Source organism: Corvus kubaryi, unplaced genomic scaffold (genome assembly GCF_017639235.1).
Source record: "Corvus kubaryi isolate FWS band 111438036 unplaced genomic scaffold, C.kubaryi_AGA036_p1.0 37394, whole genome shotgun sequence".
NCBI classification, from domain to species: domain Eukaryota; kingdom Metazoa; phylum Chordata; class Aves; order Passeriformes; family Corvidae; genus Corvus; species Corvus kubaryi.
The window spans coordinates 10,397,330-10,415,971 of NW_024581133.1; the positions used below are offsets into that span (position 1 = coordinate 10,397,330).

Here is an 18,642-nt window from a genome sequence, read left to right on the forward strand (position 1 = left end):
TTTCTCCCTGTCTCTGATAAGAGCTGAGTTATACTCCAGAAATGCTGAGGTCAAGCAGTGTTTAAGAAATTCCATCAATCTTACAGCTGCTGGCAAAAAAAGCTCTGTACACCTGCAGAGAGAAATACTTGGGCTCGTCATCTGCCGCTGAGCAGGAGTGGGGCACAGGGAGGGCTGGGGAGCACAGCCCTGGCTGGGCTTTACCATAGGGACCATCCCACACTGACTCCTGTACATGGACTTCCCAATGTTCAAAAGGCTCGTTAAAGAGAAGTGATCCACCAAAATCTATCTACAGGGGCTCTTCTCCAAGAAAAACAATTTCTTTCTGCACTTTTGAGTGTTATCCTTTCACAGCAGCTCAGAGGCTGGAATCAGGGCATAGCAGGGGGATTCCACAGTGGTCCAAGGGCAAGCACAGATCAGAGCAGCTTGTTTATTAATTGTTCCTACGGGGGCCAAGCAGGGAGCAATAAAGTGACTCCGAGCTTGTGTGTAAATGGGCAAAATCCAAGAAAAATCACCGTGTCAGTGTGACTTAAGAGTAGACTTTCTCACTAAATGCATTTCACTGCAAGCCATAAAATGCAGATTTTTTGATGAGAACCAGAATGCACAATAAATTCATATGACCGGCTGGTTAACCCCAAGAGATCTGAAAAACAATACCTTCCCCTCAGTACCTCGGAGTGCCTTTAAAACCCATGTAGATTTATTGTTCTGAATCACAATACTAAATGTTCACGCTTAGAATAATACGGTATTATCAGCGTATTATATAGCGATTTCAATATTTCAAAACATGGAGAAATGAAATGAATTGTCCAAGGTCACCCAAGAATATCAGCAAATGGGAGCCAAGCTCAAAGCAGAATTTATAAAACACATTAGCTTGACAACAAAATATTTTAAAATCTCATTCTTTGATTTCTACTCTGAGTCTTAGACATTCAGGTTTTTGAGTGTGGATTCAGCTCCCTGAGTTTGGGCAAATGCTGTCCAACTCTGGAAGTGGCATTTCCACCACTGCTCACCTTCTCCTGCAAAGGCCAGGGAATGGTCCTGTAGCCTTGCTGTTGAGCACACCACCCAAGGCAGTGACAGCTCCAGGGGCAGCAGGGACGGGGACACAGCAAGGACATGGACACAGCAGGGACACAGCAGTCAGATGCCAGCACGACACAAAGGGGCCAACCATGTCCCACCATCAAGAAGGAGGTTTCCTTCTTCAACCAGACCAGCCCTTTGATGCAGGGTCAGGAAGGAAGGAGTGACAAATCAAGGGACTCATGACAGGCCAGTGCTGCTGGAGCTCAACAGGGTTCAGGGCAGTGCAGGGATTTATTCTGAAAGGGGAAAAGGCTCTAATGATGCCTGTGGTCCTCTGGGACTCCACCAGCAGCAGTCACAGTGAGGATGGGGAGGTCCCCAGTCCTGCCAGCAGTGACAGGCACTCCAGCAGGGATGGGAGGGTTGCCTGCCAGATCTTGATCAAAAGGACAGCAGCAGAGAGAGCTGTAGCTCGCACTGGAAAGGTGTCAGTGCAGAGAAGCAGGCAGCCCCTCGGGAGTAGCTCCGCTGAGCAGGCACTTGAAAATAATCAATCAGCAGGACTGGAAGACATCTCTGTGCTGCTCACTGCTGGCAGCCCTGCCACCACTGCCAGGGAGAGGAGGGAGAGCGTGGTGAGCAGGCTCCTTCACCCCCCACAGGCAGCCACCCTCCTCTTCCTCTCCCACGAGGCTGTGGCAGTGCCCTGCAGGGCACAGGCTTCCAGAGCCCATCCTCATTCTCTCCCTCCTCCCTCTCCAGGCAGGGCTTGGTTTGGAAACCTCAGGGAGGCAGACCTGGTGCTTCTCTGTTGGTGAAGCAATGGCTGAAGCTGTTGCCCTGCAGGGAAAAATGGGAGCCCTCCCACCACCATGAAGAGCAGAGAGATCATTCCCTTCACCCCTGACACAAGAGGAAGGCGATACAAAGATTTGCAAGAATTCTGCTTACCCCATCATGTCTAATGCAATGTGCACAGCAGCACTCTCGTTAGGTCAGTATTTACTGACACGACACCCACACCAGTGAAGCAATGCCCCGTGCACCTCTGTGGCTCACCACAGCCTCTGCTGCCGTGCCAAAGCCCAGGGTTCACATGCTAACACATACCTGCTGTCCAGTTCTAACAGATATTTGTGTGTTCTTAGCAAACACCACAGAGCATAAAGCTTTTCCATGGAGGTTTAACCCACAGCAATGAGTTTTCCATGCAAATGTCCAGTTCCAGCAGCTCTGCTGATGTGCAGGCACTGAAGCATGGTCCAAACTCTTCAACAAACACTTACAGACGGTGCCCATATTCATCATCCGACTACTTTAAGGAGGAGAAAAAACCACAAATGTTTCACAGACAGGAAACCTGGAAAATATCCATCTGCAATGTGGGATGGTCAGATGAGAACAACTAGCACTTTCTGCCCTGCAAGAAATAATAACTCAGGCCAGTAAACTGACACAAAGAACTTCACCACATCGATAATTTACTGTTCTTTTTTCCCTCCATGTGGCTACTGTTCATGTAGATCAAGCAAACAGATAAGTAACAGGCACCCGAAGCTCCAAGGTCTTTCAGAACCAGTTAACCTGCTTTCTTTCCCTATCAGAGTTGATATACACAACATCACTCTTCCCTTGGCTTCACCCCATTTCACACGTGCTGCTTTTTTACGGTCAGCAGAGGCTAATCTGACACTTGGTACAGGTGTTAAGTCTCTGCTCCAGAACCACTGGCCAAGTAGTATTTTGGAAGGTGATGGGAAGCTGTGAGATGTGGCTGTATGCTGGAAAGCTTCCAGCTCCTGGGTACCAGCAATTATCACAGCTCAGGGGAAAGACCTTTGGCTGCATATAAGAAAGAACTCAGAGAGAAACTTCCACCCAACCATCCTTGGGCAGACTTCCCTTGCCTCTTATCTCCAAAGACGCAATCTCCATTTCCACAGGGAACCTGGGATGTCCCCTACTGGAGGGGATCTGAACAAATATCAATCCAGAACAAGGAAGGTGTTATGGCTGGACAGAGGAATGCCTCTCAGTGCTGTTTGCTTGAAGCTCTCTTAAACTGTCCCAGTCCAGAACAGCAGTATGAAGAAGACAGGGAGGAAGCCAGTACAGTGTAGCTGACACTAACCTGACACAGTGAGTCGGGCCTCCCGGCTGAACTTCACATTAGCAATATTGGTGGCAACACAGTGAAATATCCCACTGTCTTCTGCCCTTAGTCCCGTTATCTGGAGAACCCCCTTGGGAAGCAGTGTGTACCTGTGGGAAGAGAAAACAGAATCAAAAGCTTGCAAAGCAGGACATGATGTGACAGCAGGCTGCACACCCATCCAGGCAAGGCAGGCTGGCTCCCTGCACCCCAGTGCAGAGGTGCCAATACCACTAAGATGCCAACGCCCCTGCAGGCTGAGCCCACGCCTACCTCTGCATCAGTTCTTTTTTTTTTTTTTGGATACTTGAGCCTCTGGTCTTCTTTACCGGGGGTAAAAGAAAATCATTTATCTCCTGATGCATCCTTGAAAAATGGTGATTTTTGTTGGAAGGCTACAAAGTAGATGCTTCCTATTTAACCTGTGGAAAAGCTTTGGCAATGCATTTGCATGTGAGGACAGCTGACACTAGAGTTATCATGACGTGGGAATCATCACTCATCAGCTGAAGCACAGTGACCACAGACAAGCATCAGGAGAAGCCTGTGCTCCACACTCCCCACACCAGGTCCAGGACTCAAATCCTTATGACCTTAAAACCTCAGATGCATGAAAAGGTATGTTTAAAATAAATATTGAGTGGGAAAATGTAAACATCAATAAATATTTTACATCTTTAAAACATAGGCACATTTAAATCATGCATGCATACACACATATATGTACACATACATTACAGGTTGCTTGGCAACCACTTGTTTAAATTGGCTGGTAGTAAGTCATTACACTGTGATGAGTTAATAATCCATTTCCGTCCGGATGATGAAGAACATCTTTCTCCGTATCAGCATATGGTTAAGTGCCTATAACCTGCTCCCTGTGCCGGGTTCCAAACGCGTGGCTCCGTGTCAGTGGCAGCATGACAGCAATCAGTTTTACATGGCCCAAAGTTGATTGCAATCTCTCTGGGACTTTAAAATGCCCATTGTTTTGGATGAATTATACTACAAGAAGCCTTCATTTTTGTTAACAATCTGCCCACATCATTAGAAGATTCAATTCCAAAGCTATTATTCTGCCTTCAAAGCCTCCAAATGCAAGACTAGGCATACAAATTTATATACACTTTATACGCAGAAATGCACCAAGCGTGATTAATGCAGAAATCCAATTCAGTTAGAGAAGCAACTCTCATCACCCAGGCTCTGGTATCAGAGATTAATCTACTGAGCTGACAATAAAAACCTTCCCTGGTAACTTTACTCCTACAAAAAGCAAAATTTCTTCAAAATCAGGGCATGAACGCAGGGAAACTGTTCCTAGGCCATATCCTCCTGGGCTTGGGCAGACTCCCTCCCCCAGAGGAGAAGCAGAGGGAATGAGCACAGCTTGGAGCTCTCTGGGTTGGAGAAAAGTCTTGGCTTCTCGGTCTTGAAGCTCCTCAACCTTGGGGTTCCTCAGCCGTGGAGAAAAGAAGTCCTGGTCACATTTAAATCCCTGCCACATCTCTGACCATGTCCACAACCGTGTCCCCGGGTTCAAGTGGAAAGGATCAATGATGCATGAAGGACTTCAGGGGAATTTGATCTGTCCTGCAACATCTCACTGGAATGCCACAAGGTATCCAGCCCAGTTCTCCACCCCTTACTTCTGCTGATGCCACCTCAGATCAGTTGCTCCATTCAACTGCATCCCCAGTTCAGCACCTGTATGAGTAAGAAGCCTTCAGAGGAGATCAGGCTTAACAAATCAACCCTGTGCTGGGCTAAAAAAAGCTCAGATGAAAAATGCAAGGAAAAACAAAACCTGACAGTTGCAGTTTTCCACGGCAGATTTGGGCCTCTTGGGTCCTTCTACTGTAAGTTCACTGCCGCTCTGAGAAGGTCAGGCATTGTTCCAGCCCTTGTGTTTTCTCCTGCCTCCAAAGAACCCAACCACATTCTGCTGCAGAGCTGACATTTTTAAGAATAGGGGCTTTCATGAAAATATTTACAGCTTCCCGGTTTCGCCTATTCCCAAGGCAGGGACGTCAATCCGCGATTGAGGTGTGCTGTGAGCGATTGTCTCCCACCACTGGTTGTGCGGCTCCCGAGCTACAGCTGGGGCCACTGGCAGCTGCCGGCACCGAGCATGCGTTTCCTGCCACCTGTCCCGCGCTGTGCCGAGGATCAAACTGTGATGAGGGATGTTTCTGACGCAAAGGGAGCAGCCTGTCAAACACAGGAAGCAGCGACGTGCCGCTCCCTACGTTGGCAGGGGAGGCAGCTGGAGTTTCTCTTTAGGAGACTGTTTGGGAAATGGCAGCTCAGGGTGCTGTGGGAAGCTCTCTGTGGAGCTCGCCAGTTGCCACACATGAGGGAGTCCACCTGGGGATAGCAGCCACAGTGTAATTCAGCACTTAAAAGAGTCCAGGACCCATATGCAAAATCTTAAGTCATGGATCTGTCTCAGAAAGAGTTACGCAAAATGGAGCCACAGAGGGATGAAGGATGCCAAAGCTATCCAGCTCTTTGAGGCTTGCTGGGCAGGTCTCCATGCTGGAAAACAAACCTGGAGCAGGGTTGATCAGGGAGGGTCAGTGCAAGCCCTTCAAAATCAGCTAATAGCTTTATCTACCTCTCCTGGGAAATGCCAGTATCCCTGCAAGGTGTTTGGCCAGAAGGAGAACCAAACCAGAAAAGCCACAACACTAAACAAAAGAGTCTTCCATGGTGGGAACACTGGCCAAGACCCTTAGCCCAGGTTAGTTGCGTCCAAGTACAGCTGTGAAAGGAATAGGAAGTCTGGCCATCTTTTCCCACCTGGAGAAAGGCCACCAGCACATGGCTTGGAGCTGTCCTACCTTTCGTTGTCTGTGTTGACTGGCATGCTGTTCTTATGCCATAGGATGACTGGCTCAGGCAAGCCATGGATCTGGCACTGGAATCTCGCTACACCACCTTCCTCCACCACTGCATTCTGAGGGTGGATGTGGAAGTCAGACATCGCTGGAAGACAAAAAGAGAGACAAAAGTATTCACATGTGAAGAAAGATCCAACAACTGGAAGATGTCAGCAACTTCACATAACCTAGAAACACCCTCATTTCCCACAGAACACAAATGGGACTGTAACATAATGTAAGAGCAGAAGGCCAACTTGTAGGCTAACCTTCTGCATGGAAAAACAAGACTAGTGGGAAGTTCTTGGTACCCCCACTTGCCTCTGCACATTGAACTGATTGACTCAACCAGAACAGGAGACTTTGCTCCATGATCATGGTCCTCAGCAAGGTCTGCAGAGGCAGCAAGAAACATAGACACTGCACTGGCACTTAGCAGAGGTCATTCCCAACAGCTTGAGCAGCCTTTGGATCCTAGTCCACATCAGAAGAGAGGTGGATTCTTTCTGTTGCCATCAATGTCTTATCTGTTGTAAATATCCTTCTGGTATGTACAGCTTGACTCCTAAACTCATGTTGTTTAAATACCCCGAGCAGAAGAATACCGAAATACCCTAGTGAAATGTACCGTCCTTGACTTCCACCTCTGTTTGCAGGTGCTCCTGCTCATTGCATACTCTGCCTTCCAGCACCGCAGCAGGAACAGCCACATCACCACACTGTGGAACAAAATGATTCAGCCAAAAGAAAGAGCAGCTGCCAAGAGCTCAGCAAAGAGAGGCTTTTGGAGCTGGGAGCACCAGTAAATGATGAACCCTAGCATGCCCACACAGGGTGAATACAGACCAGCCTGTTCCAGCAAGCCACAGCTGTAACCATTGTGTGGAAACACTCTGGCATGCTGTTAGAGCTACATAAATAATACTGTAATTATTACTATTAATTAATTGGAAGGTGCTGCCTGTTGACTCCGCAATAAACATATTCAAAGCTAATAAACATCCCAGTGGTTACTGAGCTCATGATTCATTTAAAGTGCTGCATCCACAGGAGGATCTCTCACATTACCATACAAAACAAACTCCAAGAGAACCCCCTGCTCCATCACCCCAGCCCAATGACACCCTCTCCCCAGCTAGAAAGCCTCGTCCCCTTTCACATGCATCAAGTGTAATGACTGTAGGTCTGCTAAGGAACAAGCTGCCTATGTGTCAGGGCAGCTTAATCATTCATCTGCAAACTGCACTTGGGCTCAGGCAGATGGGAGATGGCCATTAGCAATCATACATTAAAGATGTGTTGCATTAACCTGTGCTGCTCCTGCAACCACCGCTCTCAACCCAGTGATGGCAGATTTGTTAAGCTGATGGAGTAACACGGAGCAAAGCCTTGGCCCCGCACAGTTGTAGGGTTCGGAAGGTTTTGTAGGTATGAGGGTGGGATAGGCAGCCAGCTCCACGCTGGGAGCCAGACCGGGGAGTGGCCGCACAATGTTCCCTGCCAGATGGGGACACACCAGCACAAGGTGAAAGATCACAGAAAATTGTATTTCCCTTTCCCAAGATGAAAGCCAATGCAATTATCCTCTCTGGTAAAGGATGGAGGCCAATGGTGCAATGGCAATTTACCTAATTCATATAGATTTAGCCTTGAAATGAGACTGATCATGGCCCAGAGCACTCAGCCATGTGGGAAGGAGCCCAAAGGCTGCTAGGAGGTCTCCTACACCAAGTAATGCCTCATCCGAGGTGGCAAGGGATGCTTCAAAAGATGGGGGAACCAGGGGTGCCTGCAGCAGGAGAACTCAAGGGACCCTGCAGAACAGTTCAAGGCTGGAGACCCAGACCAGGGTGAGCATTTTTGCAAAGACAAAGCTTATGGGCCCTCACCAAGAAATGAACCCAAGAATTACTGACAATAACACAAAGCTCTCTAAGAAAATTTAAAAAAAGAGCAGGGATTCAGATGCGTGCAGGAAAATTCGTTTCAAACGTAGAGATGCTCTGCACTGAGGTTTTTTGGTGGCTGACAGGGTTGATAAAAGAGGGAGGTGTGAATGAGAACAGCCCCAGCACACACTTCGCTCTGCCAGCTACAGAATTCATCGCTATTCCTTTATTTCAATAATATCACCTCATATAGGTAAAACTGCAGCAATAACCTCTACTCTTAAATACACCAGTATTAATATTTATCATTAATAAAACATGGCAAGTTATAAATAATTCAGTTATGAGGACGTTAAGTAAAATATTACTCTTCAACGACACTATAATGTGGCTTTGAAGCACAATTTTATGTTAAATGCCTAGGAAACACTGTGACCCTTGCCAAGACCAGCTGGTTTGCAGAAGATGCATTAAAAATTCATGCACTAAGCTACAAAATGCTATTTTTAAAACAGGTTTACAAGTTTATTTACAGTTGCAGAGACAAAAGACTTTTGGAGCATCTCCTGTAAAACAGCAACAAAACTTCAATGTGAGTGATTACTGGGTTTTCAGCCTGGGAATAAATCACCAGGGAGAAGGAGAGGAGAGGGATAGGAGCTCAACGGCTTCACAGGGCATTGCCTGGAGGGGCTAAATCTCTGCTGACCCATCTGAGGTTTTTATATACGTCCCAACTGACTGTAACAAACTCATGCAGCAGAGTGCTCGCTCCTGTTTGTCACTTGTCTTTCCGTGGCAAGCAGCAGGAGCCCTGCTACCAGCCGGGCGCTTTTGTTCCAGCCGCCACAGAGAAGAGCTGCATGCCAGCCCGGGTGGGGCTGGCCAGCAGCCAGGGAGCTGCAGCTCATTTCTATGCTAATGGCCATAATAATTTTAAAAATAAATACATGCAATCACAATATTCACCCGCGAGCTCCTAAGAGGGGAGGCACTCACTAATCCATCTGCCAGTGGTCTCTGCTACCCAGCAATGCAGTATCCACGTGCCAGCGGAGGAACTGGTGCTGCTCCAGGCCTTTTTTACCATCACCAGAGGGGTGAATACCACCCCAGTTCCCATTAAACTTCCCTCTGCCATCTCCTTGTGTCATCAAGCCATAAAGGTAACATAAATTACACTCACACTCATTGCTCCACATTAATGCTCCAAGCTGTGGTGTCTCAGTGCTTCTGCTATCATCCCACCTGGATTTTGGCTGCGGTACACAGAGACGGGCACAGGGCAGGGAAAGACAAAATTAGGGCTCATGCAGACAGGGAATGGCCCTGACAGCCCTCTGACGCTGCAGGCATAGAGGAGCCTCCTCCCAGAGATGTTGGCCAAGGCTAGATTCAGATTGAGCTGTCTACAGGCACACGGACACATGAAGCAGAGGAGTTACTCTTCATCTCTCCTTCCCCTGTGTTACATAACTAAGGACCTCAATTAGGATGATGCTGGATCACAGGTGAGGCTCTTCCATAAAGAAACCCCCAAGCTTGGGATTGCCCACCACTTAACCCCCACTGGGATGCAGTCCCTGAAGGCATGTCCTATGGACACAGCACAGGTGAGCAGCAACACTTATCCTCATCCATATTAATGGCAGATTCATTCTGGGATCTCCTTTAATCAAGTCACAAGCACTTTCTCCATCCCAACAGGCCTGGTGGAAAGGCCAATGGAATAAAACTGAAAACAGCTATCGAGTGAAATTTTCTCTACTCCATAAAAAACTAAATTGAAACCATTAGTGGCCAATCCTTTTTTGCTCAGTACAGCATTAGTGCTAAGCCAGAGCTTGACCTAGATTTGATACAGAAAAAGAAAACATTAACTTGGTATGTCAAAGCAAAGGCCTTTAGAGTCATTAAAATGCAAACATTGTGCAGGCACAAGGAGAGGAGGAAGACTTGAAAGGTTCAGTGCCAAGCATGGTGTTAGGAGAGCATTTGGGAAGGCCAGTTAGTTCTGCAATCAAATTGCCTCTTCATTTTAAATTACTTACAGAGACCCAGGCTGGCTCTGACACAAGACAATGCTGGGGAGGAGTGAGCATCCACACCACCACAGATGCCAGGGAGTCCACAAATAGCAGCCCACAAGTCAAGATCCTTTCTCCACATTTCTGCCACTATCCTGTTAAATCTAGACCTTTTCCAGTGGAGGCATGTGCTTAAAATGCCTCAAAGTTAACACAATATAAGGAAGAAGAATTTTATGGGGATGTGCCTCCAGTACCTGGGCTTCTAGATGCTCCTACCAAGGAGGGCAGGCTTTGTTACCTCCGTGACAACAGAGGAAGGTGAAATCTGGGAGGCAAATGATTTGCCCAGTGCAAGAGAACAAGCCACGGGCAAGCTGACGCCTTCCAAGATTGGTTCCATCCTGATGACAGTGAGCTGCTGATTTTTATACTGAATTTCTCTACTCATTAATAAAACTGAATTTCTCCTCAGGTCAGCAGAAGTCAGGGTTGTTTTTAAAACACAATGAACACCATGCCAATTTAATGCCAAATTTGAACCACTCTCAAATCAGGCTGAGAGCTCCAGTAGAACCAACTTTTGCTATCTGTGAGATTCATAGAGCACCCAACTCCTTTCCCTGAAAGCCACCAGTGCCAAGGTAAGCATAGGGATTAATTTTCAACTCCCTCTTGGCTTAAGAGACCTTCACCACTAAGTCAGCAACCTGCCAGGGAACATTCTTGAAGAAGTCGGCAGGTGAAGGCTCTGCAGACACAGGTCCCTTATTTGCCCCTCCACACTCTGGAAATGGAGGACTTCCCTACAAGAAGGAGCTGGCATGAAAGACGGGGGGTGTGTGGACACCACAAATCCCATCCTCTCCTTTCTTCCCCCTGCCTTCAAACAGCAACACCTGCCCAAGTCTTTAAGAAAACCACACTGAATCTTCTTTCTATACTTTTTTTTTTTTTTAAAGATGCATTTTTATAAAGCTAAAAAAAAAGCCCACGTCAGGCCAGCCTGGTGGCTACTCCAGCTGGAGAGCAGCCTCTGCGCCTGCGAGCTGGCCCTGCGTGTCTAATGACGCTATTGTGCAAGGTTGTTGCTGAACTGCCATGAGCCCAATTTTGAATGCAAGTTGCTTTGTGCATAGTGAAGCGTGAACAACAGCGCCGCCCATTTATCTATTTAATTCTCCAGGAGTAGCAGGAGCGGGGCCCTTTGCTCACATCTAAAGGGAAGAAAAATTGCCTTTCTCTCAGCTTTGGAAAGGGAGGGAAATATTAAAGAACAGCCATGCCTCTCCCAGCACAGAGGAAAATCCTCTCTGCCCCTGTCCACTAATCATAGTGGGGAAAATCCCAAATCTCTATTGTCCATACTGAGCCTCAGATCTCAAAAGAAGATGGGCTGCAAGACTCAGGAGAGTTTGAAGCAACGAAGACATTTCAGAGGAATGTAGTTCATTTAAGAGGAACAAAAATACATGGTGAGATAAGAGAGGGAGGACAATGCACCTTGGTCTGTGCAGAGGTACGGGGAAGGGGTCAGTCCTGAACACTTTTTATTTGGAATATTCACAAACAAATGCTTATTCCTCTTTTGCTTTAGCTGTTGTTTTTTTCCCCTGGAGCTAACAGGATGCCTGAGAGCATGGATGGAGGATGGTCCAGGCTCTTTTCTCTCTGCATTTTGCATCCTCATGTCTCTTGTTATCACCCACAACCAAAGCTGACCGGAAGAATTTAAAATGGGTTGAGAAGACAGCACATCAGACAGACTTCTCTGGTTGAGGAAAAGAGTCTCCACCTGACCTATTTTTTTCTCCAGTACCAAGCTCCTGGGACAGGGATGAAAGGGAGACAACTGAGATAATGCCTTGCAGTGGGACACAGCAGCTGCCCATGGGAGGGAACATGCAACAGATATTTTACAAGAGGAGTGGCGGGGGGGGAAATCTACTACCTCATGACTCAAGTCCACCAGGAGGCAAATTGTTGCCTGGTCTGGGACTGTGGCTTCTCAACTTTTTGCATAACACATGAAATGACTGTGAGCCAAATCCAGCTCAGGTCACCTCCCTGCTGCACTGCTATGAACAGCCCCAATAGACGCTACTGACCCATGATTTACTGTTGGGTCTGCTGCTTTCAGAAGCAGAAGAAAGCACAGAGCCCTGTGGGGGCTGCTTCTGCATAGGGATGATAAATATCCTGCGAAAGTAATGAACACATCTCCACTGCATGCAGAGCAGGAGTCAGAGGGAACATCCTCAGGAGCCCCTGGTTGCTCTACCCACCCTGCACAAATGAAGGAACCAGGCTGTGAGGAGGATGATGGGTTCTTCCTGAAAAGGTCCCTGTAGGGTGGCACCTGGAAAACCTCTGAATGCCTGTACTGCAGCTCTACTCCTCTTCCTGAGGCTTGACTGAATGTGCTGCTCATCATCAGCACACCCAGCCTCTCCTGCACAATCACAGGCATCTCCAAACCCATATTCCAGTCCTAGAGGATATTTAGTATATTCACGGTATTGATTATAGCTCACTTATTGGAAAATGAACTATACCACCATCAGCTGCTGATTCAGGGGTACTCTTCCGTGAGTGGGAAAGATTTTTGACTCTGCACCACACACGGAAATGAACAGGGGCCCTATGGCCCGAGGACTGTTTTATACTGCAGTATCTCACAATTTCTATAAAACTCACAAAATGCTGCACCTCTGGAAAGAGACTGTCCCCACACTGCCCCAGTACAGCATGCGAGGGAGTGTCCCCAATGTTCAACAGCTCACCACCCTTGTTTGTCTCAACTTAGGAGAGCAGAGAGCACCAGGGGAGCTGCCAATGCCAGAGGAAACCCTTAAAGAGTATCTGGCCTTTGCCACGCTCTCCCTCATGCAGCAGCACTGCCCAAATGCTGCCTGCTCAGACCCAAGACCTCCTATAATGTGGCTGCAGCCAGAAATCATCCCAGCCCGGAAGCAAGAGCAGGGAGTCCCTGTGCATCGGCACAAACACCCTTTCAGCAGTGCAGTGAGCAACTAGGACTGTCTGAGCACCCTCACACCTTTCCTATGAAGTTATCTGTCATTTTAGGGACAGGCACAAAGTGACACCCATGGTCACAACCAAAATCCAACATCATCCCTTGAGTACCAACAGCACACGCTACCCATGAGGCAATGCTGCTCCTTACAAATCACTTTGAAAGATGAATCTTGGCAATCTCATGGATCACGTTTCTCACTTCCCTCCATGCTCAGAGCACATGGCAGCATCCAATCATATTACCTGCTACACCGAGCAGCACAGCAGACAGCCCAGGGTGGTTATTCGTCTTCCAGCACCCTCTTGTTTTGCAGGGGAACAGACTAATAAACAGCCCCTTTAATGCTCTCAAATTGGTTTCAGGGAGAGAAGTTGTTTCTGGCAAAGAGGGAAGCATTGCTGGGAGAGACCTTTACCAGGGAGCTCTATTGCAGTAATTTTTCAAGATGAAATTGCTCTCTGGCTCATGACAGCATTTAGTGTATCCTGAGGCAACCATTTGTGAAGCCAAACCTGTGGTCCTGCTGCCCTGCTGCTGGAGGGAAGGGGGAGTATTAAATGTCATAAACAACTCTTAATTTGCCTGGGTGGACTGCACTTGGGGCTGGTGATTCTGGCAGTGAAGGAAGGGGTTATCTGTAAACAGCACAGAGCTCCAGCACCAAGGGTAATGCTGGCCAGGCAACACTGGCTGCTGTGACACCTGCCCAGATGTACAACTCACCACGAAGGGCTCCTATGTTTTTGTGAGGTAACTTCTTAAGAAACCCCAGCATCACACAAGGCTCCTCCACCCCAAAGCAGGGTTCCCCTCCAGCATCACAAGAAGATGCCCCCTCCTGTTGCATTCACAGCAATGGCTTCTTCAGGACTTTCCTTTGAAGCACGCATTCGCTCTTTGCAAAATAGCAATGATTTATCCCTCTCAAGTGCCCCTGCAGACCCCTGAAGTAATGAGAAAATGAAGGGCAAGCTGTCCACAAGCCTCTGGGAGAGGTTGGCTCAGCAAGGGCAGAGCAAAGTGTGCAGCATGCTGCCAGCAGGCTGGTCTCTCCTGCCAGATTCCCATCCAGAGCTCCTCGTGTTTTTCCTACTCCGACACACACAATTAAGACAAATTACATAGTTACCATTTTGATTTGTTGCACAATACTGATGTTTTCCATCCCTCTCCCAAATATTGATGGAGATAGTAAAAGAGGAAGCTCCCACACAGCTGGTTTTGGCCCTGGACCACTTTGTTTGCAGCCAACTCCTTCCAATATCAAGCGCGGATGGACGAGCAATCCCGCTTTTCATCAGCTCGGAGAGGCAGTGCGCCAAGCAAGCATGAGGTATTATCCTCAGCAGCCCTCACAACACCTCTGAGTAGAAACATCCCTGCTCAGACCTCCCAGAGCAAAGCCAGCAGCTTCCCTGCTTTTTCATGCTTGCCAACGAGCGCATACTTTGTTTCGGCATCTTCGGAGGCACTGGTGGAATCCGTAAAGGTGAAGGCAAGGAAGCTTTTCATCACGACTGCCCATGGAAATGCCATCAGCCTCGCTTTCAGACAGGGAGCTGTCCTGATTTACAGGCTAATGAATTTTAAATGAGATGCATTTTTTAATTTTTTGTTGTCAGCCCCCATTTTTCTGCCAGCAATCATTCCAGTAATAGCTTTAAATTTTCAGCATCTGTTTTTACCAGCTCTCTTGTAATTAGTTTACTAATGTATTTCACTGTGCCTTTGTTATTTTCAGAGAATTACTTCATTCCCAGCTATCAGAGATAGTGCACTTCAGTCTATAAGGAGTTTGGCCTTTGTTCCCCTGTGGTTATTCACATGGGGGAAGATGGCTCAGTGAATGACAAGCCTTTCTATCACTACACATTCTCCATTTAATGTCTTTATACTGGCTCATTAATTACCACAGAAAACTCCTTTCCAAATGGAACCTGTGATTTATAGAAGACTTGGGCAAGGTGCCATTTTTATTGGGCCAACAGCAAACAGCAAATTCACTCTTCATTTTCCCTCCTGCTGCTGCAGGGTCAGCCCTGCTGAGGTGGGAGCTTTGCCTGGGCAAGGGAGCTCAGTGAGCACTCAGTGTGCTGAGCCACGGACATCACGCTGCTCCTGCTCGGCTAGGATGGGCAAGTCCATGGAAAATTGAGCTACAGCCCATTCTGCCTGCTGCACAGATTGAGATATATTCCCTTGGGCAGCAGCTGAGGAGTCCCCAGAAGAGGTGAAACTGCCTCCAAGATGATCTCTTTCCTGAATCTGGTGGTCCAAGGGGTGGCATTCCATACAGTGAAGTATCTTGTAGGTCTTGGCAAAAACCCAAGCACAGCATGGAGAAATTCCGGCTTTCATGATGGAGTGGGCAGTCAGAGGTGATGGGCTCTGTGGCACCCAGATGTACCTCTCCGCTGTGTCCCATCACACAGCAGTCCTGAGTTCCAGCTGTATCCCTCAGAATCTAAAGCATTACAGGCTTGCAAACCTCCCAGCACACAGGGTCCAGGCAGGGGGAAGAGCTGCCCAAAGATACAAGGCAAAGGCTCCCTGTGGACCCAAGGCAGCCGGAGCAGGGGGGAAAGGCGGCTGTGGAAGTACCCCAAACAACGGTCTCTCTGTCCAACGGAAATTAACTTTAAATCCTTCAGAACAGTATGTCTTTCACCATGTCCATACTCTGCCGAGCACGATAAACTACTCCCCTTCTTTATTAAGGAATGAAACAGAAGTGGAAATGGTACACACGGTAACTAAAGAAGTTATTTAAATAGAAAAATAATCACAAAAGGCTGGATTCCCACAGAGGAGCTGCCTCACATCATTGCAAGGGGAAATACTCAGCATCCCCTGTGCACAGGGAGAGGAGAGACCACAAGATCCCAGCATTGAGCCAGAGAAAGCGGGGCACAGGGTTAACACTGCAAAGAACTGCTCTAAAGCTCCTTTCTGTTCATTTTAACTCTGAATTTCACTCAAATACAGGTGATTTTCCTAAATGCTGAGAGCTGCTCTGCTCCCATCCCTTGGTTTGGAGCACAGATACTGTGCTTCAATGTTGCCCAGTCCAGATTGAAGGGAATAACGCCAAATATGTAGAAAGGACTGAACTGCTGTGATCCTGAGAAAATCCAGGTTCCTCCCAGGTCTGCTTTTCCTCCTAGCAGCAGCTAAGCCGTTAGCTGTCATCTCGTCCCTGTGGCTGAGTTACTATATAAATTCCTGTTCGCTCCTTGGCAATAGCAACAGCTTCCTATTTTGCTGGCAGCAATCCAGGGGAAACTCAAGCTGAATTACAGCCATTCTTCAGAAAATAGGCCAAATCCACGAAAGCAGGACACATGACTGCAGACGTAGAGCTCGTCCTTTTTTCTGTTTATTTTGCGGTGAGAAGCCCGCTGAAAATAGCTTATCTCTGGAAGTCCCCCTTTCCGTTCACGGCTGCTGCTCCTGGCTGGCAGCCAAACCATTACCACCTCAAAGAGAAAGTTCATAGCTCCGGCATATCGGCCCCACGGTACAGGACGTGCGGTTTGATGTTTTCACTGATTTTTCTCTGGGAGCTCAGAGGAGATGGCGATTGTACTTCTGTGCACGAGCCAGCGAGTGTTAACTCCTTTCCTGCGCCTCCACTGGGATGGTTGCACTTGGGGCTGTACCCCAGCATTGCTTGTCAGCATAGACACAGTAGTGTGTGTACACGTGCACATATGTGGACATATGATAGGAACAAATTGTTCTCTGTGAGGTTGGGGAGGCCCTGGCACAGGCTGCCCAGAGGAGCTGTGGATGCCCATTCCCTGGAAGTGTCCAAGGCCAGGCTGGACAGGTCATGAAGCAGCCTGGTCTGATGGAAGGTGTTCCTGTCCATGGCAGGGGGTTGGAAGTAGATGATCTTTAAGGTCCTTTCCAACCCAAGCCAGTCTAGGATTCAATGATTTTATGATACAGCATGGGGGTAGTAACACATGTCAGACTCTGTGAGCCAGGGTCCCTCCAGACACCCACTCCCACAAGAAGGTGACATCTTACATTTCATGCCAGGTCCATGCGAAGAAGCCACTGTATCCCAAAGCACCTCTGCACCCAGAGTGAGCCCCCTCTCCTCCCTGTGTACCCCACAGCACCCTAAATACAACTGGGAGACACAATCACCATCCTGGCAGACAAACACAAGTGAGGACACAGGAGAATGGTTAAAGATAAGAAGGATGTGGAAGATGGTGACACAGAGGAATAGCAGAGTTACAAACCGCCAATCTCACCATCTTTATCTTCCTCACTATCATCAGACCATCTCTGAACCCAAGGAGCAGTGATGCATTCCAGAAAACACAGTTCTCCAGGGAGGACTGGCTTCTTGTTGATAAGAAGCAGGGAGGCTTATCTCCTAAACCCACCATGACACCTCACCCTGGGCCCAGTTTACCAAATTAAACTCATTACCTTTGAGGATTCATTGGAAAGAGGTGGCAGGAGAAAAGTCGTGGGTCAAGGAGGCAACGCTCCCATTATCCTGTGGTGCCGCTCCTGGATCATCACATCCTTTCCGGCACGTGCCGAGCAGCAGTGGCTGGTGAGACAACACCACCTGGGAAATCACCACCAGCACTAAACCATCCCAGAGCATCAGGTCAAGGAAGCAAACTGACAGAAAGAGGGGACGTACTGATTTCCTGTGAGGCTGTCACATGGTTTATTGTACCTACAGCCACACCACACGGGGCTGTGCTTGCTGGGAGAGATTCCTGATAGAAGACGGTTTACAAGAGCAGGTTTTGATATGGCTTCGAAAGACAATCTGACCGTGCTCATGGGAGAGCCATGACTGTGATTTGCCATCATCCAACCTCTGTACTGTGTCACAACCACATACAGAACTTTGCATATGCATCTCTTACTGGCACAGAGAAATAACCAAGTCCTGTCTGTGGGGAATTTTTAAAACGAGCAGTCAAGCAAAACTAAATTTCAGCTTTGAGCACTTTGCTACGGCATTCAGATATATACTTCAGATGCTTCTAATTTTTTTTGCTTTTTTATCCTTGCTTAAACAAACATAGGTCACCTCAGGTGGTGCCTCTCCTCTCTTTGCAAGGACCTTTGGTACTGTTTATGGGAACAGGATACGACAAGAAGCCCTGGGTAACAGGAGGAGAGGGCATTGAAGCTCAGGAAGCCTTTCAAGAGCATTCCCAAGGGATGCCCCGGGATGGGATAACTATCAGCTCTCAGGGCTACAAGGAGGGGCTTTATCGATTTGTTGGGAAGAGAAGAGGTTGGAAGAGCCTGTGTTATTTCCTACTGTGAAATTTGGAAATATTTTATCCAAATGTTTGTGCTCCTTCCTGTGTTTGTGCACCCTGAAACTCACTTGGGCAGGTCAGGGTGGGCAGGCTGCCAGACTGTCCAAGCAGTGGTTCCCTGACTAGGATTCACAGATTCTCCTGCTACTACCAGCACCTAAGCCCTCTGCAAATGCACCAAGTCCCTACGCCCTCCATCGATCTCCACTCATCCTATCAAACAACTCCTGGCAACAAAATTCAGTGCCAAGGACAAAAAACAAGGGGAGGTGCTGAAAAGAAACCCAGCACACAGT

At 47.9% G+C, this 18,642-nt stretch overlaps 1 protein-coding gene across 2 annotated transcripts in view; it reads right to left on the reverse strand.

Moving 5' to 3' along the window:
* The window catches only part of IGDCC3 (immunoglobulin superfamily DCC subclass member 3), a 102,471-nt gene that overhangs the window by 38,256 nt on the left and 45,573 nt on the right, over window positions 1–18,642 (reverse strand). For both annotated transcript variants that reach the window (XM_042039382.1, XM_042039383.1), the window contains exons 3-4: window positions 6,046–6,190; window positions 3,182–3,312 (exon numbers count right to left, since the gene is read on the reverse strand). In XM_042039382.1, coding sequence (XP_041895316.1) covers window positions 3,182–3,312; window positions 6,046–6,190 — 276 coding nt within the window. The remainder of the gene's footprint in view (window positions 1–3,181; window positions 3,313–6,045; window positions 6,191–18,642) is intronic.